Raw genomic sequence first — 26,281 nt, forward strand, 5'->3', positions numbered from 1 at the left:
CCATCCTCAGACACCTATTGCTCTTTCTGCCTCTGGTCCTTCAGTCATGAGGAAAGGTGAATTTCTTAGCTAACATTTATGGGCCAACCATCATGCTAAGGCCATCTATACATTATTTCACCTAATCTTTAAAACAACCTAGAAGAAGCTATTATAATTATCTGATTTTACAGAATGGAAACCTGAGGTTTAGAGGTCAAGTAACAGGGTTATAGTCCCCAAGATGTCGAGTCAAGCCTCAAGCCTTGGTCATATTAATTGCCACACCTTAGCATTACTTGGCTTCTGACCATTTTTCTCTTCTCTAATTAAGTTAGCATTTACTGTCCATATCACTCATTTGACTAGCATTTTAATTACATGTTACACAAATATATATTATCTCCTAATTAGATTGCAAACTCCATTATGGTAGGCACTATACCTTAAGCTGTGTTTGTAGCCCTCAGAGCACCTGTGGCAGTGAGCCTAAAAGCTGTAGGTTTTCACTAAATGCTTGCTAACCTCTCTCATCTTGGGAAACAGTTCCCCAGTTAGAACCCCTGTCAGTGTAACTTTATTGATTTTCAATTTAGAAAGAGTCCATTGAGAACTTTATTCGGAAACTAAAAAATTGTTAGGACTGGACTTAGAGTCACCATAATCCACAATAGCTTTATCCCAATTCCTCCTAAATGCTTTAGCATGCAATAGGTCACCTATAATGGCCTAACATTCCTCCTAGAGGTACAGTACAGTAAGGTCAAAGATGATTACAGTAAGTGACATTATTGGGCCAATATCACCTTCTAAATCTGAAGACAAATCTTTATAGCAGTCAGTGTCCAGACACATCTACAAACTTGTTTTTATAGTTCCCAAGTTGATAGATCCTCTACACTGTTCTCTTTTTTGCATTGTGTATCCTCATTTTCTTAGGCTAGTTTTTTTTTTTTTTTTCGATGGAGGTAGGGCGATTGAATCCAGGACCCTTTGCGTGCTAAGCATACTCTCTACCACTGACCTATACCCTCCCTGCTTCTTAGGCTAATTCTAACTCAAGTTGTTTACTGTTTTCAACAAACCCATATGTAGTTCCAGAGTCTCTTTTTTTTGTAAGTTCAACAATCAAAATGAATGTTATTTTTGACACAAGAGTTAAATCTACCCAATGATGAAGATTCTTTCTGGGATTCTATGAACCATTCTATATTTTCATGCATAGAAATATATCCTTACTATATTATCTTTTATCTCAAAACTCTTATATATAATGTCTGTTTCGCACTCATAATTTATTTGGACTTCACTGTACCTATATATTTTTCTTGGAGGTTTTTTCTAGCTTTATTGAAATTAATTGACATATAACATTGTGTAAGTGTAAGATGTACAAAATGTTGACTTGATAAACTTACATATTGCAAAATGATTGCCACCATAGAATCCTTAGAGTTTTTAATGACCTTAGGCAAAAGCAATACAGTATTAACTTACCTTCATATTTATTGGTAGAATGATTAGAGTACATTGGTTTAATGGAGTACCCATCATCAAGTGGATCATAGCTATGAAAGTGCTTTGGAAATGGTAAGCAACTACACACATGTAAAATTATAGTATTTTTTACTCTTATTCTTTTGCAAAATATCGCAAGAAGAGAAATCCAAAGAATATTTAATGATTACATTCTGATCATTGTGTCACCTAAGAGAAGTTAATATTTGAAGATAGGAGAGCCTTTCCAGAGCTTCCTCAATGTAGATAATTGCTTAATCCATTACTTCTCAAAATTTAATGTGCATAAGAATCCTCTGGAGATCTTGTTAACATGCACATTCTGATTCATTAGGTCTGGGGTGGTGCTTGAGAATCTGTATTTCTGACAAGATCTCAGATGAATCTCATATTTCTGATCTCTGGACCACACTGTGCATGGCAAGGAATAATTTTGGCTCTGCCTCTTAAACTTAATCACTAATCATATTATTAAGAGCTAATGTGTGGTTACAAGGAAACATATTCAGTAGGTGGAGACATTATCCCTTTCCCATAAATACAGACTGTCACTGAAACTTTGGTTTGGAAGATGAGCTTAAAAGTCATCCAGGTAGGGCCACATAAATAATTCTAAACAGAGAGGTTTCTATTCCTTTTTTCAGTATCTGTAGGGAAGAAAATTTTATATCTTTCTAACAAATTAAGCTTAATCTAGTTCTACCTTTACTGGTAGAAAAAATTTTCTGTTTTTTTTAATACATTTTTTTTAGAGCAGTTTCAGGTTCACAGCAAAATTGAGCAGAAAATACAGAGTTCACACATAGCCCTCCCCACCTACACATGTATACACCCCTACCCTCAACATCCCTCATCAGTGTGGCATATTTGGTACAATCGATGAACCAACATGGGCACATTATTTTCAACCAAAGTCCATAGTTTACATTAGGGTTCACTCTTGATGTTGTACATTCTATGGGTTTTGACAAATGCATAGTGACATGTAGCCACCACTACAGTATCATACAGAGTAATTTCATTGCCCTAAAAATCCCTTGTGCTCCATCTATTCATTCCTCCCTCCCTGCCCCTCCCCAAACCCCTGGGAACCACGGTATTTTTATTGTTTCTGTAGCTGTGCCTTTTCCAGAATGTCATTTGGTTGGAATCGTACAGTTTGTAGCCTTTTCAAACTGGCTTCTTTCATTTAGTAATATGTCTTTTAAGTTTCTTCCATGTCTTTCATGGCTTGATAGCTCATTGTTATTTTTTTACTGCACATATATTTTCTAATTTACATATATATACTGTTCATTGTTTCTAAGAACGTTTAGAGCTTTAGCTTTTTAAACCTGCATAGTTATCAAAGGAATAGCTAAGCCAACCACAAAATAAGAATTAATTCAAAAAGATACATACAGTATGCTATTAACAGCAGCATTATTTATAATTGTCAAGATATGGAATATATATATATATATATAATGGAATACAAGTCACCCATAAGAAAGAAGGATATTTTGCCATTTGCGGCCCTTCATTCACTTTTTTTTTTCATTTCAAAAGCTAGAATTTTATAACCAGCATAAACATTTCCATTACATCAGAAACATCGAAATACCTAGAAATAAACTTAACCAAGGAGGTTACCTATACTCCAAAAACCAAAATGACACAAAGAAATGGAAAGATTTCTTGTGCTCTTGGATTGGAAGAAACAACATTATCAAAATGGCCCCACTACCCAAAGCAATCTACAGATCTTGCAACTCCTGTCAAAATACTCACAATATTTTTCACAGAACTAGAACAAACAATTCCAAAATTTATATGGAGCCATAAAAAACCCTGAACTGCCACAGCAATCTTTTGTAGGTCTTTTTTTTTTCTTTCTTCTTTTTGTTTTCTTTTCTTATGGTTTGATGACTAGAGAAGGTTCTTTAACATTTGTTGTAAAGCTCGTTTGGCAGTGCTGAAATCTTCTAGCTTTTGTTTATCTGTGAAGCTTTTGATTTCTCCATCAAGTCTGAATGAGAGCCTTGCTGGATAGAGTATTCTTGGTTGTAAGTTTTCCCCTTTCATCACTTTAAATATATCTTGCCACCCCCTTCTGGCCTGTAGAGTTTCTGCTGAAAACTCAGCTGATAACCTTATGGGAGTTCACTTGTATGTTATTTGTTGCTTTTCTCTTGCTAATTTTAATATTTTCTTAATTGTTGTCAATTTGATGACTGTGTGTTGGTGTGTTCCTCTTTGGGTTAATTTTGTGTGATACTCTCTGCACTTCTTGGACTTGGGTGATTGTTTCTTTGCCCAGTTGGGGAAGCTTTTGGTTATTATCTCTCCAAAAATTTTCTCAGGTCCTTTCTCTCCCTCTCTCCTCTTTCTGGGACCCCTATAATGTGAATATTAGTGTGCTTCATGTTGTCCTAGGGTTCTCTTAAACTATTTTCATTTCTTTTCATTCTTTTTTCTTTTTCTGTTCTGCAGTAGTGGTTTCCACTCATCTGTCTTCTAGCTCTGTGATCCATTTTTCTGCCTCATTTATTCTATTATTGCATCCTTCTAGTGTGTTATTCATTTCAGTGATTTTATCCTTCAACTCTGTTTGGGTATACTTTATATTTGCCAACTCTTTGCTAAAAACTTCACTCTGTGCATCTATACTCCTCTTGAGTTCTCTGAACACCTTGACCATCATTACTTTAAACTCTTTCTCAGATAAATTGCCCATCTCCTTATCACTTATTTCTTCTTCTGGGATTTTATCTTGTGCCTTGTCCTGGGAGATATTCCTTTGCCACCTTATATTATCTATCTATCTTTCTATGTGTTTGTGGATTCCTTCCACAGGCTTTGGGGTTGTTGTTTTCTTTTTTCTTTAATTTATTTGTTTATTATTTTTTGCTTGTTTGGTTTTGGTTGGGGGAGGTAATTATGTTCCTTTATTTACTTATTTGTTTTAGTGTAGGTACTGGGGATTGAACCCAGGACCTCATGCATGCTAAGCATGCACTCTATCACTGAGCTGTATCTCCCCCCAACCCAGGATTGTTGTTTTCTTATTTCTAGTATCTGCCCCTGGTGGATGAGGCTGGACTAGAGGCTTATGCAGGTTTCCTGGCAGGAGGAGTCAGTGCCTGCCCACTGCTGGGTGAAGCTTGGTCCTGGACCTCTGGTGGGTAGAGGCCTTTGTAGCTTAGGAAGTCTGATGATGGGTGGGGCTATGTTCCCACCCAGTATGTCATTTGGCCTGAGGTTTCCCTATAGGCTGTTGGGTGAGGCTAGGTCTTGGTGCTAATGATGTAATCAGGATGTTAGCCTCCAGAAAAGCTCATGTAGATGAACACTCCTGGAATGTATGCCACCTGCTTTTTCCTCCCATGGGTGAGCCACAGCCATCCCCACATCCCCAGGAGACCCTCCAGATCCAGCAGGCAGTCCTGGCCCAGGTTCCTATGAGATCACTGCCTCTGCCCTTGGACCTGGCACACACGAGTTTCCATGTATGCTTCCGAAGCAAATAGTGTCTCTGTTTCCCCTAGTCCTGTGGGCGTCCCTGAGCCAAGCCCCACTGGCCTTCAAAACCAGATGTCCTGGAGAGCGAAAAAAAATGTGGCAATTGATATATATATGTTCATGTATAACTGAAAAATTGTGCTCTACACTGGAATTTGACACAACATTGTAAAATGACTATAACTCAATAAAAAAATATTAAAAAAAAAAGATGTCCTGGGGTCTCCTTCTCTTCCCAATGCCAGAACCAGAGCTGGGGAGCCTGACATGAGGCTTAGAGCTCTCACTCCTGTGAGAAGGCCTCTGCAACTTAATGATTCTTCAGCTTGTAGGTTGCCCACTAGAGGGGTATGTGGCCCAATCATATCATGAACATGCCCCTCCTACCATCCTGCTGTGGTTCCCTCTTTATGTTTCCAGTTGCATAAGATCTTTTTTGCTAGGTTCCAGTCTTTTTTTCAGTGATTGTTTAACATTCAGTTGTGGTTTCATTGTAGTCATGAGGAGAGGCAAGCTCGTGGTCCTACCACTCTGCCATCTTGACCAGAAAAGAATACTGGTAGAAAAATTTCTTTTTCTCATATGAATTTTTTTCTGTTCCAATTTAAACCTCTTGTTACTTCGGGTTGGTTAATAGAGTAATTAACTATGTTATCATTTCCAAGTATTTTTTTAGTATAATTACAGCCCCAATGGCTTCATTTAAAAATGCCTATAGTCCTAGTAATTTGGCCTAGGAAATGAATTTCTTGTATCCCAGCTAAGTGAGTATTTGATACATGTAAAGACATAATGCAAACCTTTGTATACTGGATATGCCTTGAGTTACTGCCCCAATTCCTTCCAAGACTAACACTCAACAAGAATGACAACAGCACCATTTTACCTGTGATGGTGATAGTATTTTTTTTAATGCCAAAGACAATTCCATTTCTTTCCTTTAGATGACCTCAAAGACTGGAGAGATCATTTTGTTCAAAGGAATAATCATCCCTTTACTGGATTAATTAATATGTTCTGTGGGAAAATACCAACTGTTTTCTTATTTGGAGATTTGCAGATACTAACTACTATATATAAAATAGGTAAACAACAAGTTAATCCTGTATAACACAGGAAACTATATTCAATAACTTGTAGTAACCTATAATGAAAAAGAATATGAAAATGAATGTATGTATATGTATGACTGAAACATTATGCTGTACACCAGAAATTGACACGTTGTAAACTGACTATACTTCAATAATAAAAATTAATTGAAAAAAAAGAAAAGGGTAGCACTGGCACCCTACTCCTCCCACTATAGGCTAATCAACTCTAGGTCCCTATGTTCCCCCTTTCTCCAGGAATTTATAGCACTTTTCCCATAATAAATTCCTTCCTACAGGAATTTGCAGCACTTTTGCTTACTACCATGACCCCTGTGCTGGGTGTTGCTTCCTACAGACACTGGTGTGTCAGGTACCTGAAGCATGAAGCCATTGGGGTTTACACCCCTGTCTTCAAATGGCTCCTAGAAACTGCTCTATGAAGTCTGATCATGGCTAGGTGATAGTTCCTGCAACCATCACTGTGCTGCTCGTTCATCAAGGCTGCTTCCCACTAAGTAAATCAATGGATCCAAACTAGTACACTCCTAACTCTTGGGCTCTCACTTAAACAGAAGCCGACCTTTGGAATTTCATGCCATAAAGTAGAATACACCAGAATCCTAATTTTGTCGTTGTCACTTTTATTGACACTTGTGATGTTTCTGTTGTTGTAGGTTCTTAAAAGGAGTACAGTTCAATCTATCTTGATAGGAACTGATTTGTATAAACTATCCGAGCACTATTCTCAAGCACATGTGAGGGCCTTCCTGGTTCCTAGACTTCCAGGTGACTTGTCTTCCAAGCCTTCCCCTTAATAAAACAGATATACTTTCCAGATATCTAATCCCCTAATAGTGGGAACACTGTTCCTGAAGCTTCCTCAAGCAGCACTTCTTCACCCTTCCAGTTGCCTGATGGACATTAACCACGTAATGGTCATGAGCAGCCTCTTGCCTGCAGAGCAGGTACATTCAGTCACACTCTTAGCCTTTCCACACCTTGGGTAACACTGGATTTGATGTCACAAAGACTTCCAGTCAATCAGCCACAGTTAGCTGTGCATTGTCTTTCTCCACAGATTTGTTGCCCAATGCATTTCTAATACGAGCCCAGAAGAGTGGCCTCTCATGGACATTCTCTGGCCAGGTGATAAATGTCTGCCTGTTGACAAGTTTCCTGAGTTGGTGGTAGCTGGATAACTTATAGTTTGGGATCTCTTCCAGGAAGATCAAGATGAGGACATCCTCGTGCTCATAGAATATCTTGATGCTGGCTAGCTGTACTTCAAGCTGGCACCATTCACTGTGCAGGTAGTGGTTACTGACCATACACAATGTTTTCCAGCTTGTGTTGATGGCATTCTGGATGTTCTCAAAAATGTCCATGCCTGGTTCAAAATCCCGGTGGTGAAGACAGAGCTAGAAGGTAGGCTGACCTCTTTCTTCCGGGGCTGGAACAAGCTCTTCATATACCCACTGCTCATCAGTGGCAGTGAAAGAGACAAAGGCATCATAGATGAACTCCTTCTCTGTCCTATGCCACTTGGCCTGATACCAGGCTCAAAATATGTACAGCCTATACCATAGCAATGAAGTCATCTTGGCGATAAACCAAGAGGAGACCATGGTTGTGAGGACCAGACTGAAGGAACAGAAGAAGTAAACCTTTCCCAGGTCAAAATTACACGTAGAATCATTGAAATCTATCAGTAAACTCTGGATATTTCCCTGCTGACAGAGGTAGCTACAGAGGTAGGGGATATAGACCTTTGCTGTGTTTATGGACCAATTCTTGAAACATTCATTGTCACAGCTGCACTGAAGTTTGTTTCCATAAAGATCAAAGTACTTCAGAGACTTCAGATTCTCCAGATGACTTTGATTAATTACTCTTAGGTTGTTGAATCTTAAAGAGAGGACCTGAAGGCTTTCTAAGCCAGAGAACATGCCAGGAGTCAGGGACTCTAAGTTGTTGTTTTCCAGGCGCAACACTTTTAGTCTTTTGAGGTTTTGGAATAAGTAAATACTTAAACTGAGGCTTCGGTCTCCAGATTTTGTTTCTGAGATATCCAACTTTGTGAGATTAATCAGGGAGTCAAATTGACGGTAGTCTACGAATACCATGGGATTTTTCCCTAGGAGTAGCTCCTGCAGGCCATTCAGCCCTTGGAAGAAGTTGGTTGGAACAACCTGAATCCCATGTATTTGTCCTTCTAGGTTGAGTTGTTTCAAAGACTTGAGGTTCATAAATGGAGGAGATTGCAAGGTCCTAGTAGTTTCATATGTAATTTTATTAAAACTGAGATGCAAAATTTCTAGATTTTCCAGGCCCAAGAAAAGGCTTGCCTGAAAATTTGACAAGACATTGTATGTCAAGTCAAGTTTATAGAGGCAACTGAGGCTAGAAAATGCATTTTTTGCTATGTTTTTCAAGCAGTTCTGGGAGAGAGTGAGAACTTGGAGTTTCTTCAGACCCTCAAAGGTTCTGCAATTCAGAGTCCAAATATTGTTGTACCCAAGGTCTAAACTCTCTAAATTTGGAAATTGAGCAAAGAAGTATCTGTCAATTTTTACTATCCAGCACCCAGCCAAGTTGAATTTCTTCAATGAATACAGCCCATAGAAGGCCATCCTATTGAGTTCTGTAATGGGATTTCTAGAGAGAAAGAGAGATTGTAGATACCTCAGGGGTGAAAATGCAAAATCTGGAAAGCTTTTAAACTTATTGTGGCTCAGATCTAGGGCTCTCAAGTTCTGGAGGGTACTCCAGGTCCTGTTAATGACAAAGGAAAGTTGACACTTGTTTAGATTCAGCCTTTGGAGGCTGGGCATAGCATCAAATTCACTGTCATTGAGGTGAACCAGATCATAGTTATGGCTCAGGTCAAGGGACAAAAGCCTGGTACAGTTGGCAAGGTGCTGTATGCCCCTGGCATCAATGGCATTTTTCCAAAAAACCAAAGCCTCTAGTATGGGTAAATTTTGGAGGAGACGACATAGTGTGTTGAGGTTTAAGTGACTACGTCAAACTTCTGGTTAATAAGGTCTATTTCCCTTAGATTCTGTAGGTGGTTGGCTGAGAGCATCTCCAGTTTCACCAATGTTCCACTCAGATTCAAGCTTCTCAGTTGGGGCATAGTTTCCAGATCCACATTCTGTATGACTCCGAAGCTAATATGAGAGACATCCAGAGTGGTCAGATTAGGTAGTGACAAAGCAGAGAAATTTAATTCCATTAGCTTGTTCCCTTGCAGGCTCATCTGGGTCAGGGAGACCAATGACCTGGGGCTGTGATCCAAGGACATGATGCTGTTGTTAGTAAGATCAAGACATTCCAGGTGCAGAAGATGTTGGATTGCTTCCAGAATATTAGAAAAATCAGTAATAAAGTTTCGAGATAAGTTTAAATATTTCAATTTGACAAGAGGGTCAAAGGCATTTTTGTGAATAGGGGTAATTTGATTATGACTCAGGAGCAAAGTTTCCAAGTTGGACAGGCCTTCAAATGAGTTGTTCACACTTTGAATCTTATTTTCTACTAAATTCAAAAGGGTCATGTTTTCAAGTCCCCAAAAGGCCCTCTCATCAATCTTCCAAATGGAATTCCGCTCCAATCGCAAGTCCACCAGAGCAGACAAATTAGTGAAGCCATATGGAGGAAGGACCTGAATTTGGATCTGTGTCAGGTTGAGGTGGGTAGTGTATCCAGGGATGTCACGAATGGCGTCTGTTAAGTTAATGATCTTCTTCCGAATGCAGAACATATGGTGAATGTCCATTTCATACTGTATGCATTTACTGAACCCATACATCTCTGTCAAAGAGAGCAGAGAAAGCCCACTGAAAATGAGCCAGAACTGTTGAGGAGGCAAAAGATTTTCTAAACCCATCTTGTCAGCCCCAGACCTCAGAGTTACTATTATAAAAAAATCCTCTCACATGTGTGATGCATATTTTTGGAGGAATGGTCCTTCCAGTTCAACTTTGCTGCAAAGATAATGAGACAGTTATTTAGCTTAAACATATCTCTTTTAATATTATTTATTTATTTCTCTCTTTTAATAATAAATAAATTTCATAGCTGCTTCAAGAAAACTAAATTTTGTCTCAAAGTTAACTTCCAAAACAAATCAATTTCCAAAGCAATCCCTATGTGTATCATCAAAAACCAGTGTTATTTTTTCCTGTAATCCAAAGTTGTTAGCACATGGAGGCAGAGAAGGAAATAGCACACTTGAATTAATTTAGAGAATTAAGAAGCTCCCCAACCCTCCTCTCACCCTTACACAGTAAAATACCTCCCTCACTGTTTGGGCTGATACCTGAGATTCTGCCACTGGAGATGCACTTTGGAGGTCTGTGGGTCTCAGCCTAGTTAAAAGAGAGTCATCATGGTGGGGAAAAAAACAAGGTTTACAGATCACCTCTGTTTTAATGTGAATGAATACAGAATCTGCTTTAAAGCCACTCATTTCACCACAGTTTGCATTTACATCTCTCAGGCGATCAAACCCATTAACAGCATGTGACATTTCTGGAAAGCAGGAAAAATACAACTACAATAAACAGATGTGTCAGTCTAGTTTCTGATGTGTGCTGCCCAAGGTTTCTCCAGCCTCATCTCCCAGTTTCAACCTGTTCCTACCATCACTTGTGGTAATGTAGTGAAAAGAGAACCAGCCCAGACAGACCTGGGCTCCAGTCCTGTGTCCTTTGACAAATTATTTAACCTCTCAGAGCCTGTTTCCTTATCCATACAATGGGACGATAATACCGATTCCCCACAACTTATGCAGATTCAATAAGACAACTTAAAGTGCCCAGATTGATGCCTGGTACACTGTGGAGCTGAATAAAAGGTTATTCCCTTCTTTTCACCTTAACTCTAGGCCAACATCAGCACACCATCTTTGTGTGGATCTTCTAGTTCTTGTCTCAAGAGCACTCACAGCCACAGAGAGGGGAGAGAAACAGTAAAGTTGGATTGTTTTCTTTCCTTTGTATATACTTCCATATGCACACAAAAATATATGACATATATGTATAGATATTGCCAGCACTATTTGTAAGATTCTAAGAATCACAAAACAAGCATCCATTATAGAACTTGGAGAGAGATATATATTTTATATATATATAAAATAAAATGAGGATTTTTTTGAATTGGTACATTTACAGTCATGATTGTATTATAATGAATAGAATCACAAAATATTTTGAAAAACTTTTATATGTAAAGTAAGCCACTTACTGAAGTCTGTATATATTAAGACTCTCAAGAATAGTACACAAGAGGGCCCATTTGCTCACAATATCAGTAACCCTTGGTATTATTCACTTTTATAATTTTTGCAATTCTGGTGGTATTAAAGTGGTATTGCTTTGTCTTTTATTGACATATTTCTAAATATTTCTAATATTGAGGATCTTTCTATATATTTAGTAGCTATTTGGATTTTTCTTTCAGTGACCTGCTTATTTATATCCTTTTTCCAGTTTTCTGTTGGGTTTCTTGTTTTTTTCTTCATGATTAGTGGTCATTTTTGTATATTCTAGATATTAATCCCTTGTTGGTTTTAATGACTTAAATAGCTTCTACATGTCATCTATCACTTAATATTGTCTATGATGTTCTTTGTGACTAAAACATTTTAATAATAATATGATAAAACCCATCACTTTTTTTGCTTTGTGATTTTGCTTTTAGATTCCTATTTTTTTAAAATTTTTGCCTCCTTAGATTACATTAGATGCTGTCCATTTAGCTTTACCTTTCCCACTTATATCTCATCCATCTAAATTCCAGTTTTGTATGTTGTTTAAGGTAGGGATCCAGCTCTATTCTCCAATTAGCAAAGTAGTTCACTGTAAACTAAAAAAAAAAAATCAGTTTCTTTTCTAATGCCTTGAGGGGTATATTTATCATACACCAGATTACCCTATATACTGAATGTATTTCTGAGCTCACTTTTCTGTTCCTTTGTTTACTTATCATTTCCTACAATGGTATCATGTTATTTTATTATTCTGGCTTTAAAGTATATCTTAATATTTAATAGGGTGAATCCTTTCTCTGTGTCAAGTTGATTTTCAAAGTGATTAGCTAGTCATGAAAATTTTTCCATTATAAATGTAAGTAATTTTATCAACTTTTCCCAAAGTCCTACTGGAATTTAATTTGGGACTGCACTGAATTTGCAAGTTAATGTGAGTTGAATTGATACAATTGTCATGTTATATCACCCCAAATATAGACATGGTATATCTTCTTTTAGTCAAAACTTCCTTTATATTTTTAAAGAGTTTTAAAATAGTTTCTGTAAAATTTGTGTTTCTGTGTTAAGGTGTTTCCTAAAAACATTTAGATCTTATTATTTTGAGGGATATCTTATTTTTTCCTATTTAATGTTCTAATTAGGTATGGCAGGGGTGCCATAAGTTTTGAATTTTTTGTGTTATCGTTGATCATAAGAGTGGAAAGCTTTCTGAACTCTAATTAGTTTTTAAAATGTGACTGTTTATTCTATTAGGTTTATCTGTTAATGATTATATTCTCTGCAGGTAATGGAAATTATATATCTCTTTTTCAAATTCATACACTTTCTATGCTTGTTTTTAATGTTGGGCTCATAATACTGGTCACAACCTCCAATACTACATTTAATCATAATGATGATAGATTTTTTTTTGTTAATGGGATGGCATCTATAGATTTTCCATTAATTATTTTATTTGCTATAAGTTTTGATACATATCAAGTCAGAAAATTTCCCTTATATTCCTAATTTTTTAAGGAAGAATATAGTTGAGTTTGACCAGAACACAAAAGAGGGAGGGGGAAATAGAGCCATCAACTAAGGGAGAATGTACACGGGGGGGCAACAACTTTCTTGCACAAATGGTAAACTGGCTATAAATATGGAAGCATGAAAACATCAAAAGTACTTACTATGTGCCTGGAACTTTCATAAGCATTATTGACTCACTACAAAACTCAGCAAGATACATAGTCTTAACTCCATTTTATTTATGGGGAATGGAAGCCCAGAGAGCAGACTTGCACAAATATTGCACAGCTAATTTGTGACAGATTAATGATTCAAAGCAAAGGCCACATCATCATAGAACTTCATGTTCTTTCCACTATACTTTGTCACTCCTTAATTCCAAAAGAGCAACCTCTAAACATTTGTAGCAATGATTACATCATAAGGATACTTGTGTTGCTCTATCTCAGTGATTGCTTTGAAGAATGCTAATTTGGTGTGTAAATTCTACAATATTCCAGAAAAAGTGGTGTCATAAATTTATACTTACACTTTATATTCATGTCCATGACAGATGAAACAGAAACAATGATCTAATGATAGTTGTAATTTCCTTTTTTTTCACTCCTAATTTTTTTATTGAAGTATAGTTGGTTTACAATGTCATATTAATTTCTGGTGTACAACATAGTGATTCAGTTATATGTTCCTTTTCATTTTCTTTTTCATTATAGGCTAATACAAGGTATTGAATATAGTTCCCTGTGCTATACAGTGAGACCTTGTTGTTAATCTATTTTCTATATAGTTGTTTGTATCTGTTAATCCCAAACTCATAATTTATCCCTCCTCCACCACATTTCCCCTTTGGTAACCATAAGTTTGTTTTCTATGTCTGTGGGTCTGTTTCTATTTTGTACGTAAGTCCATTAATTGTGTCATTTTTTCTAGATTCCACATATAAGTGGTAACATATGGTGTTTTTCTTTCTCTTCCTGGCTTACTTCCCTTAGTATGAATGATCTCAAGGTCCATCCATGTTGCTGCAAGTGGCATTATTTTACTCTTTTTTATGGATGAGTAATGTTCCATTGTATAAATATACCACAACTTCTTTATCCGGTCATCTATTGATGGACATTTAGATTGTTTCCATGTCTCAGCTATTTTAAATAGTGCTGCTGTGAACATTGAAGTGTATGTATCTTTTCAAATTAGAAATTCAGTTTCCATTTTAAGGCAGCCCAGTGTTTTTAAGACTGAGATGAATAGACTGATTCACTGCTGGAGGTCAGTGCTTTAAGGCATTTTGACCTTGTTAGGCAATAAGAAGGAAATAGCTCAAAGGATAATAGACTTCATTGTAAAAGTAAATAGAAGGAAAAGAAGGGGGAGGAGGAGGTGGAGGAGGAGAAGGAGGAGAAGAAGGAGGAGGAGGAGAAGAAGGAGGAGGAGGAGAAGGAGAAGAAGAAGAAGAAGAAGAAGAAGAAGAAGAAGAAGAAGAAGAAGAAGAAGAAGAAGAAGAAGAAGAAGAAGAAGAAGAAGAAGAAGAAGAAGAAGAAGAAGAAGAAGAAGAAGAAGAAGAAGAAGAAGAAGAAGGAGAAGAAGAAGAAGAAGGAGAAGAAGAAGAAGGAGAAGAAGAAGAAAAAGAAGGAGAAGGAGGACGAGGAGGAAGAGGAGGAGAGGAGGAGCAGGAGAGGAGGAGGAGGAAGGAAGAAGGAGGAGGGGGAAGGAAGAAGGAGGAGGAGGAAGGAAGAGGAAGGAGAGAAGAAGGAGGAAGGAGAGAAGAAGGAGGAGGAGTAAAGTAGCATAAGGAAATATGTCTTGCATAATTCTGGGGTGGCTGGGAAACTGGGTGGAACAAGATGGCATTAACAACTTAATGTGTCCTCTGCTCTCATAGATGACAAGGGTGACCCATATGACCCCTAAAACCTACTCCTGTTTGTCACAGGAAATTTTAAATGAAGGAAAAGTGTAAACATCCAAACATGTCCAAACATCCAAATTTCCTGCCCTGACAAAGTACGGAAAGGTAAAAACCTTGTTGGTAAAAGTTCCATGGGGACAGGGCTAGTAGAGAAGATTTCTTTTACCTCAAACTGCTGGTCATGACTGTAAAGGAGCATTCAGAGCCAGTGCCAGAGAAGGAAGCTGGGACCTGTAAACCAGAGAAGGACAGAAGTACTTAGAGGTAGCAAAATGAAAGCCAGGAAGATGTGAGCAGAGAGCAGTCACGCAAGTGAGTAGGAAGGAATCTGTGCAAGGACCCAAATAGCACTGTTTTTTGTTTTTGTTTTGTTTTGTTTTTGCAGCTTGATTTTAGGCTCATCTCAGTAATGTGATGCACAGAACCTTTAAAAGGGCTGGAACAGGGCAGAGAACCAAACTCTTCTGGCGTTTAAAATAAGGCAAGGACTGTGAAGAACTAAGAACTTTCTGTTTGTACACTATTTAATACAATTTTATGACACAGTTATTGTACTGCTATACTCAATTTTTATATATTTTAGAAAAATTTTATCTATGCTGACCATATTTTTGTGCATTTTTAATTGAAGTATAGACAGTTTACAATGTTGTATCGATTTCTGGTGTACAGCATAATGTGTTAGTCATACATATACATACCTATATTCCTTTTCATATTCTTTTTCATTATAGGTTACTATAAGATATTGAATACAGTTCCCTATACTATACAGTAGAAACTTGTTTATCTATTTTACATATAGTACTAAGTATCTGCAGAGCTCGAACTCCCAATTTATCCCTTCCTATTCCCTGTACCCCCTATGCTGACCATATTTTATGAACCAAAACTCCAAGACATAAGCTAAAATTCTAAGCCTTTTTTCTCTTCCATCCTATGCACATGGACCACACACTCTCACCAACCACACTACATACAGTGATTTCTCAGCATGTCTCACCTCTCCCATAACACTGGCCCAACCCACTACTTGGTTAAAAATAATAATAATAATAATGAAGTTTTTGTAAAACTGAATGTACATGGGAAAAGGATTAGAAGGACATAAACCAAATGAATAGCATTAAAGATTTCTGAATGGTGGTAATACAAGCCATTTTCATTTTCCTGTGTTTGTAATCTATATTGAATTCAATTAATAGCCCACTATCCACTGTTACTCAAGCTCAAAGCTTGTTGCTGAGCACTGAGCCACCACCAGGCTCCTGGTCAGTTACCCACCAGCTGGAGTTCCTCGTGCTCCTGGAGGAAAGCAGAAATGAACTGAGGGATCATGGAGCCCAATGGAGAGGGGCAAGGTAAGAAATTTTCTGTGTTGCTGAGGGAGCTGCAGAGATCCTCTTGACCCTATCAGTGGGGCTAGAACCATGTCTAAATTTCTGGGCCAATTCAGCAAAATCCAAGAGGGGACTTAAAGCTACTATGTAGTTCACTGAGGCATAATTTTACTTGGGCAACAAGAACCAGTGCTGGGTGGAGTTGGAAATGAAAATGATGACAGCCTGGGGATTGGGGAGGGGAAGATGTAACTCAATAATACTGGGAAAGTTTGACCTCAAGTAACAAAGTTATGCAAGAGGCTGATTCAGAAAACCGTGGTTTACTTAGTTCCCAGTTACTAGGGAGCTTTCAGAGCAGATGGAGCTTTGGGAACTTTAGCCTTTCCCATCAAGAAGCTAGGCTAGCTGCTCTTAGGTGAGAAAGTAGGGAGTAGAAGTGTGACTCAGGCAGAATAGAGCACAGGCTACCACTGCCCTTGACTTCCATGGATGAAGTTGGAAACCCAGCTTGCCAAAGATGGACCCAGAAATTTCACTAACAGGTGCCTAGACGGCCACCCATCTGCTCCTTTCCTAACAGAGACTGTCTTGCCCTATGGCTTAATCTATCCTGGGATCATCTGCTGATCCTAGCCCCAGATATAACTCACTGACCTTCACTGCTAATCTAGCCTTAAAAAGTAGTTAGAAACTTGTTGTATATCTATTTTATATACAGTAGCTAGTATCTGCTAATCTCGAAATCCTAATTTATTCCTTCCCACCCCCTTTCCCCCTGGGTAACCATAAGTTTGTTTTCTGTGTCTGTGAGTCTGTATAACACATGAAACTATAGTCAATATCTTGTAATAATGTATACTGAAAAAGAATATGAAAAGGAAAGAAAAGAAACAACCTAAGTGCCCACAGATGGATGAATGGATAGAGAATTTGTGGTATCCATAGCACAGAATATTACTTAGCCATGAAAAGGAGTTCCTGCCATTTACAACAGCATGAATGGACATAGAGGGCATTATGTTAACTGAAATAAGTCAGACAGAAAAAGGCAAATACCATATGATCTCACTTATATGTGGAATAAAACAAATAAAAAACTTGAACTTATACATTCAGAGTACAGATTAGATTGGTGATTGCCAGAGGTGGGGGTGGGGGATGTGGAATGGGGGAAATTGGTTAAGGGGTTCAAAAGGCACAAACTTCCCATTATAAAATAAATCAGTCACGGGGGTGTAATGCACAGCATGGTGACTATACTTAATAATATTGTATATTTGAAAGTTACTGAGAGTAAATCTTAAAAGTTCTTATGATAATAAAAATAAAATGTGTAACTATAAAAAAAGTAGTTAGAGAATTTCAGGGGGAGGGTATAGCTCAGTGGTAGAGCATGTGCTTCACATGCTGGATGTCTTGGGTTCAATCCCCAGTCCCTCCATTTGGAAAATAAGCAAAAAGAAACATGAATAAAGTATGCATTTTATTAAAAATATAGAGAATCTCAGAGCTGGGAGGGACTTTCAAAGCCCAGCAAGAAGGCATATGCATAATACACAACAGACAAATGCTGAGCCTATTTGTCAAGGTCCAGGGAAAGAGAGTCCACAACCCTCTAAGTTTATACAAGTATTTGTTTAGCAGTTCCTCACAGTCCTGATCTTCCAGCCTTATTCTCTGCAGTTTAAATTTATTCCTTTGTATTTGGCTTTTCTAGAAGTGAATAGAAGCTGTAGCACACAGGACCTACCTAGCATAAATGTAAAAATGACACATGCCTATAAAATAAGGCATATTGGGGACAACAAGACAACCTAAGGGATTCTTAGGTTATGTTCTGAGCAGAAAGAAGAAAGAAGGTGACATAATAAAGATGATTATATATAATTTATTGACCAAATTAGGACACTTTTGAGAGTGAAAGGGGCATCAAATATAACAGGCATTAATTGAGCTGAAGCAGGCTGCAACATCTAGTCACCCTGAATATAAGATAACATATAAGATAACAAAGAGAAACCCAGCCTACTCAATTATATTTTCTTTATAGTTTCCAAATCAAAGCAACAGCAATCAACATTTTCAAATTGGAGGGGATAGAATAAATATTCCCAAGAAGGAGCTGAGTGCTAAGATAGTTGAGCTATTGGTAAGAGAATGTATAGCTGTTTTAAATTCATGTGTTAATGTGTTTCCTACACATGTGTTGAGTACCTACTTTGTTTCAGCTACTCTTCAGGGTGCTGCTCATATCAACGAGATTTATAGGTCATGGTCCCAGGCCTGGAGCAATAATTTATGGAGAGGTGGATTCATATACACAAGTAAGTAAGGCTACACGAAAGTAAACACTCAATATAGGAATAAAGAAAATGCTACAAGAGTTGAAGTTTCCAAGCCCAGATCAGTAACATTATAAGATATTAAAAGACTTTATAGACATAATTTTGAAAAAAATTACTTTAGGTAAATCTTTAAGAAATTATAAAGAACTAAAGATTTTGTTCAGTGGAACAACTATTGAACAAAATTGCTGCTCAAGCAGTTAATAAATCTTGGTTAAATGAATGAAATGTTCCTCTGGTCAGACCATACCTAGAACTTTTATGTTCACCATATTTTAAATGAGTCATTGAGTAATAACTGAAAATTTCCCCGACTTGGGAAAGGAAACAGTCACCCAAGTCCAGGAAGCACAGAGAGTTCCACACAGGATCAAACCAAAGAGGAACACACCAAGGCACATAGTCATCAAATTGACAATTAAGGATAAGGAGAAAATATTAAAATTAGCAAGAGAAAAGCAACAGATAACCCATAAGGTTATCAGCTGATTTTTCAGCAGAAACTCTACAGACCAGAAGGGAGTGGCATGATTTAAGTGATGAAAAGGAAAAACTTACAACCAAGAATACTCTGTCCAGCAAGGCTGACTTGGTGGAGAAATCAAAAGCTTCACAGATAAACAAAAGCCAAAAGAATTCAGCACCACCAAACCAGCTTTACAACAAATTTTACAGGACCTTCTCTAGTAATCAAACCATAAGAAAAGAAAACAAAAAGAATAAAGATTTTTTAAAAAGACCTACAAAAGTTTGCTTTGGTAGTTCAGGGTCTTTCATGGTGCCATATAAATTTTGGAATTTTTTGTTCTAGTTCTGTGAAAAATGTTATAAGTACTTTGACGGGGAGTGCATTGGATCTGTAGATTGCTTTGGGTAGTATGGCCATTTTGATAGTGTTGATTCTTCCAATCCAAGAGCACAAGATATCTTTCCTCTTCTTTGTATCATCTTCAGTTCCCTTCATCAATGTTTTACAGTTTTCAGAGTATAGGTAACCTCCTTGTTAAGCTTATTTCTTGGTATTATGTTGTTTTTGATGCAATGGAAATGTTTATGTCAGTTATGAAATTCTGGTTTTTGAAGTGAAAAAAAAGTGAATGAAAGGCTGCAAATGGCAAAATGTCCTTTCTTATGGGTGAGTTGTATTCCATTGCATATATGTGCTGCATCTTTGTCCATTCATCTATTGATTTGCATTTGGCATGCTTCCATGTCTTGGCAATTATAAATAATATTGCTGTTAATAGTGAGGTGTATGTATCTTTTTGAATTAATTCTTATTTTGTGGTTGGCTTTATTCTTTTGATAATGTGTAAATTTTTAAAAAGATAAAGCACTAAACGTTCTTAGAAACAATGAACAGTACATATATGTAAATTTTTAAAAATATATGCAATATATTGTGTATATGTATTTATGTGCAATATCTTGTATATGTGCAGTCAAATTGTAACAATTCTACCTAATAAAACTAAAAACTGAAAAAAATAAATGAGTCATTGACAAAATGGGATGGGTATCTACAGGAGGGTGACTACCATGGTGAAGGATCAGAAAAGCAAGTCATATATATATATAGAGAGAGAGAGAGAGAGACCATTACATTCCAGTTTATGCCTATTCCTATCATCCCATCCAATTATTATCCGATTACACTTTCAAAAGTATTCTGGTCTGAATGATAAATTATATGGTCACCCTACATATGTATAACCTAATATTAATTAGTGCCATTTATTATGTGATAATGTTTGTCATGCAAGACCTTACTTAATCCTTATCACAACCCTATTATATAGGTGTTATATCATTATTCTAACTTTATGGATGAGGAGTCTGAGTCTCTGAAATTTTACATTATATGGCCCTAATCATAAAGGTAATGAAGAGGGCTGACTTTTTCATTAGGCACAGTAGGTACAGTGCCTACAGCCCACAATACATTCAGGGGGCCATAAAAACATTTTGTCTTTGTAGAAATCAGATGAAAAAATGAACTTTAAGAGTAAAGGAAATGTTTTAATATATATTAACATATTTGACTTTATACCAATAGAGTTTTAAAGTCTGATTTCTTGTAGGTTTTTTCTTTTTTTTAATAGAGGAAGGGGTCCACAAGGTAACAATGCCCAGGGCCCCTGAAAGTCATATTGTGGCCCTGGTAATGAGTGGCAGAACTAGAATCCAAACCCAGAGCCCACACTCTAACTGAAAACCAAAACAGCTGAGGGAACAGGAAGCAGGCAGACTCAGAGCATCATCTGGCTATCATCAGCTATCTGGGGGGGCAACCATAAGAAAGAAAGCTCTTCTGTGATTATCTGATGTTTCTTTCTTGCCCTTCTGCCTCAGCTGTGCTTGTTGAAATTTCACTGAATCTTCAAGATAGAGCTTAGTTGTTACCATCTCTATGACGCCTTCCCTAACTCCCATCCTTGGAATTAGTTTCACTTTCTTCTGTACTCCGGTAGCTCATCTTTATATTAATTTAATTTATATTATATTACATATACTATATATATATATATATTATAGCAAGTAATATAAATTTTATAGTAGTTATAGCATGTACCACATTCTGCCATTGTATGCATGTTTGTCTCTCTTAAGAATCTGTAAGGAATAGGGATCATATCTTCCTTATCTTTGTATATACAAAATAGTGATTTAAACATACTATGGGCTGAGCAGACATTCACTGAGTTGATCTTCTTCCTTAGCTCACTTTAAAGATAAATTTCTCAACAGTCAGAGATGGTCCATATTCAACCTTTGAGATACTAGGCTCCAGACACTGAAAATGTTCACCAAGGCAGGGAGTACATAGAGGGGATTCCTGTTTTGGTTGGAAGTTTGGATTAAAAATCCTTTAATGGCCTTTCCAACTCTGAGTCTATGGTTTTCAAATTCTGTTTGCAGCCTTGAGGGGCAGCACAATATAGTGGCTGAGAGTTTGGAGTCTGGAACCAGACTGCCAAAGTTTACCTCCTGACTCTGCCACTTGTTGACTTTCTGGATTTGGGCAAATAGTTCATTTCTCAGAATCTTGATTTTCTTCATCTGTAAAATGGGGATGACAATTGTTCCTCTCGCATAAAGTTGTTGAAGATTAAATGAATTAATGTACCAGCACATGGCACAGAGTAAGAACCATACAAATGTTTTTTAATAAGTAAAATAATTATATTTATGGTTGCTTCTTTGGGCCACCTTCATTTTTTTCCATTTATATTTTGAAATCCAGAGCTGAAGCTTTAAAAGGCATGGACCAAAGTATAGCCCAAAGGAAGGCTGACTTCCCAACTAGTTATGTGTGTTACATATGTATCTGATAATGTGACCCCCCCCCACATCATGCATGCCTTTTGGGCAGATCTCCAAGGATCTTCTTTTGTCAATCTGAAATTTCAGAACCCAGGGAGTAGTAGGGCCATCCTAGCTCCTTTCTTGATTCCTTCAGTGTTGGCATTGCAGTAGCAAGAAGGACTGCTTATCTTTTGGATATAAGATACACTTTCTGGTTTTGCAAACAGTCAGAAAACCATTTTCTGTCTGGAGCAAATCATGTGTCTCCCCTGCATCTAAAACTGTCAGTAAGAGCTCCCTTCAGCCTGGCTGGCATCTTAAATAACAGCATTACTGTGAGGGTTTGGGAAATGACAGCAAGTCTGGTGATTGTAAAAGAGCAAAAGCTCCCTCAAAATAGACATACTTGAGTTCAAATCCTGCTTGATATGGTGTCTCCCTTGGAAAGTCAGATCATGTAAGCTCAGTCTTTTCTGTAAAAGGGAATAAGAATCTCACAAGGTTATTGAAAGGATTAAATATGGTGATGTAAGTAAAATGTTCAGCACATAGATCTTCAATTAATGTAACCATATTAGCCTGTGTTCAACATGAAATTCCCCACATGTACATAAACATTGCCCTGTTTCTATATACCCCTATTATGACATGAATTCAAGAGAAGATGTGAAATAATGGATTGACTTAACTGCAAACAGAAGTTCCAATTATCTCACTGCTGCTCCAGGATTCAATATTTACATGAATAAATAATTTTTCCTTCTGAAAACCACTTTCAAACCACTTTTAAAATAAGTGTGATGAGTACAGACTTCTCCCCACAAAAATTTCTCTGTGTTAATAGATGTGGTTTTATTGTTTTGTGCATTTCATACATTGTCAGATATGGCTAGTTTCCCACATTGGTCCTTCCCTCACCCATGCCTACCCCTTTCACACTCTGGGTAATGGAAGTCATGAGCCCCACTTTCTAAAATGGAGAAATGAAAGGAAAAGAAGTGCCTGATCTGAAGTCATTGCTTATGTGACTAGTGGAGTTGGGAATAATTGGGAGATGAAGAAAGAACTGAAGGAACCAGAGATGTCTCGCTTGAAATGAAGAATATTCATGGACTACGGGAGCTGCATTTTAGCAACCACAATCCCCAGTCACTATTTTCTGCAGAGCTTCTTCTCCCAGGCCTCAATATAGGAATTCTATACAGCCAACTGCTTCTTCTAGACCTTTAAGGGAAGAGAAAGGGGGAACCAACAGGCAGAGGCCCTTAAGCTTCCCTACCTAGAAACACAGGCATCACTCTCTACCTAGACCTCGATTCCATCACAGAAACAGGCCCTGAACTAGTAAATGCCATCTCGTCCTAAAACTACTACCTATAATCCAGACAATGGATTGGAAGGTCCACAACAAAAACTTAGCATAGTCCCTAGAAACTTGTTCATAAGGAGAGAATAAACTTGTGGTTCTCAGTCCTGCCTGAGCAACAATATCACCCAGGGGTTCAAAACAGGTATTTCCTGGCCTCCACTCCAGCATCTGTATTTTAAACAAATGCCCTAGGTATGCAGCCAGGAATGAGAAGCCCTTCATCCAGTAGTTGTCAAGTCTGAACATGAATCAGAACCACCTAGAAAGGTTTTTAAAACATGAGTTGCTGGGCCCCACCCTGAGTTTTAGATTCATTTGGTCTGGAGAGGGGCCCAAGAATTTGAATTTTCCCCAAGTTCCCGGGTGATGTTAATGTGACTGGTGGAGGGACCACACTCTGTGAACAACTGGCATTGCCTATCTGTCTGAATTTGGCCTCGATGTCAAACAATTTCCATAGACTCTGCCTCAGTTTACCACTGTACCAAATAACTACTGAGGGAATTGGAGCTAGCCAGAACACTCAGTTATCAAGTCAGTCTCTACTGACCCTGCATATCAATCACTGCAAAAACAATCAGCTCACTACCCTGCCAAGGTCTCTGAGGCTAAACAGAGAATGTAACACACATACAGGTACCTCAAACCACCTGCTTTGTGATGTAAAATTTCCTGTCAACAACTCCTGCAGGGCAGGGCTGGCCCAGCAGGGAAAAGCAGTGTTTGACTGTCTCACTTGGGTCTACCTAACAGAGTGAAACTGCAGGTCCTGAGTCTCCATGCAGATATGTCAGCACCCAAATCAAATAGTTTTCTAGCAGGAGAGAATCATAACTCTGAGAACAGAAGACTCATCATGTCACATTTACAAGGATTCTCATCCCTCAGGAGAATTCTTGAGCTTCTTTTCCAAGGATGATGACCCCATTGCTTGTTTTTTAAATTTTTCCCCTTAACAGAGGCACTGGAGATTGAACCCAGGACCCTGGGCATGCCAAGCAGTCGCTGTACTACTGAGTCTTACCCCCCACCCCCAACCCCATTGCTTTTACCCTTGTGTCCTTCAGAGACATTCCTGAGCTTGTATACAGCGAGAGGGACTAAAGGACTTTTCCCTCTCAAACTTGGGGAGAGTCCTAGTGAAGGCTTTTAGAAAACACGATTTCATGACTCACAAAGAACCTGAGAGTATGACCCTCCTTCCTATGATAACTCTCCACATCATCTGCAAAAAGGCACTCTGACAGTCTCAGCCGAAAGTTTGCCACAAATTCAACTATACATAGCTTGTTCTTCTTCTTATTTTAAAACACTCTGCTTTCTCTGTGAAACTAGCAGGATTAGATGCTTCCATTTCTACTTTTGTAAGTTTCTTGATAGTACTACTGTTTGTAAATTTGGCTGAGGATGGGGAAGATGAGTGCAGAGGTGATCCACAGTGCAGGCTCTAGTCTGAGTGGGCTACAAGACTTGATGCCCAGAAAAGACACCTCAGAATTACTTAGCACTTTCTGAAGTATAGTCCTGCCCCATAATTCTCTGTGAAGTTTTACAGAAGAGGAGAGGAGGCCCAGAAAAGTAGCATTGCTTTGCACTCAGCGAGTAACTGGTTATGTATGACTGAGATTCAGATCCAAGCCTCTTGACCTCCACTCCAGTGCTCTTAGCACCTCAGCCCAGGTGGTGCAAATACATCTTGATGTCAGCTCCCTAAAGGTACTTCATAGACTGTGGGTCTTGGGGGTCTAAAGTGCTATCTAGGATTCTACTCCTTCCTTCTAACTCTTGGTACTTCTGAGGTGTGGTGACACCCAAACAAGAACCACTGTGGTGCCCACAATGAAAAGTAACTCTAAACTTGAGTTAGAGAATTATCTAGTTATCGTAGAGAATTTATTAGACTGAGAGTGGAAGTACATTTTTAAAGCACTGTGATGATTTTCACAGCATATTCTGCCCAGTAGTTACAGCAGCACCTAATTTAGGATGCACTTGGGGGTCCCAAATTCTTCTTTTCCCAGTTTCATTGTGATATAATTGAGATTGAATTTATAAGTTCAAGGTGCACAACCCAATGATGTGATACATGTAAGTATTGCAAAATGATTACCACAATGTGTTAGCAACATCCATCACCTCCCATAGTTACAAATTTTTTTCCTTGTGATGAGAACTACTCTCTTAGCAACTTGTAAATACACAAAATAGTATTTTTAGCTATAGTCACCATGTTGTACATTAGAGCCCCAGAACTTGTTTATCTTATAACTGGAAGTTTATACCTTTTGACCACATACACCCACTTCCCCTACCTCCACCCCCGCCTCTGACAAGCACAAATCCAATCTCCGTTTCTATGAGTTTGGTATTTTTAGATTCCACATACAAACAAGATCATACAGTACTTGTCTGTCTCTGACTTATTTCACTAGCATAAGGCCCTCAGGGTCTATGCATGTTGTTGCAAGTAGCAAGACTTCCTTATTTTTTATGACTGAATTTTAAAAATTTATTTATATTGAAATATGGCCAGTTTATAATGTGTCAATTTCCGGTGTATAGCATAAGGTTTCAGTCATACATGTACCTACATATATTCATTTTCATATTCTTTTTCATTACAGGTTCTACAAGATATTGAATATAGTTCCCTGTGATATACAGTAGAAACTTGTTTATCTATGGCTGAGTTTTATTCCATGCTTATACATACCACATTTTCTTTATCCATTCATCCGCTGTTAGACACTTAGGTTGTTTCTAGAGCTTGGCTATTGTGAATAATGCTGCAATGAACATGGGGGTGCAAATATCTCTTCAGATTCCCAAATTCTTAGAGCTTCTTAAGTCGTTGGGTACAGGTGGAAAGGTATAAGCAGTAGAGAACAAGCCTGGTTGGGTGATAAGAAAAGAAATCCTGTGCCACTTCCATGTACTACAAATGTCTGTGGTGTAATTTCTGAATTAGCTACTTTGAAGAAAAACATATTTTCTTGATCCCTCAGTCCTTAATAAGGCCATGTTCTTGATACCATTGTGGGGAAGGATTTCTTCCCATAATTCCCTGTATATTGCTGGCATGCAACCAAGGGTCAAGACAAGCAACATACCTGCGAGAAGCTCTCGGTAC

The 26,281-nt window shown here is 37.9% G+C and overlaps 1 protein-coding gene across 1 annotated transcript; it reads right to left on the minus strand.

The window, feature by feature from the left end:
• Positions 1-6,762: 6,762 nt before the first annotated feature.
• Positions 6,763-26,281, minus strand: LOC102529217 (toll-like receptor 13). The gene is given in 3 exon segments (XM_072958214.1): positions 6,763-9,126; positions 9,129-10,078; positions 26,262-26,281. Coding segments are annotated over 2 exon segments (2,850 nt in total). The 5' UTR covers positions 9,982-10,078; positions 26,262-26,281; the 3' UTR covers positions 6,763-7,129.

Source organism: Vicugna pacos, unplaced genomic scaffold, assembly GCF_048564905.1.
Source record: "Vicugna pacos unplaced genomic scaffold, VicPac4 scaffold_234, whole genome shotgun sequence".
In the NCBI taxonomy this organism is placed as follows: Eukaryota; Metazoa; Chordata; class Mammalia; order Artiodactyla; family Camelidae; genus Vicugna; species Vicugna pacos.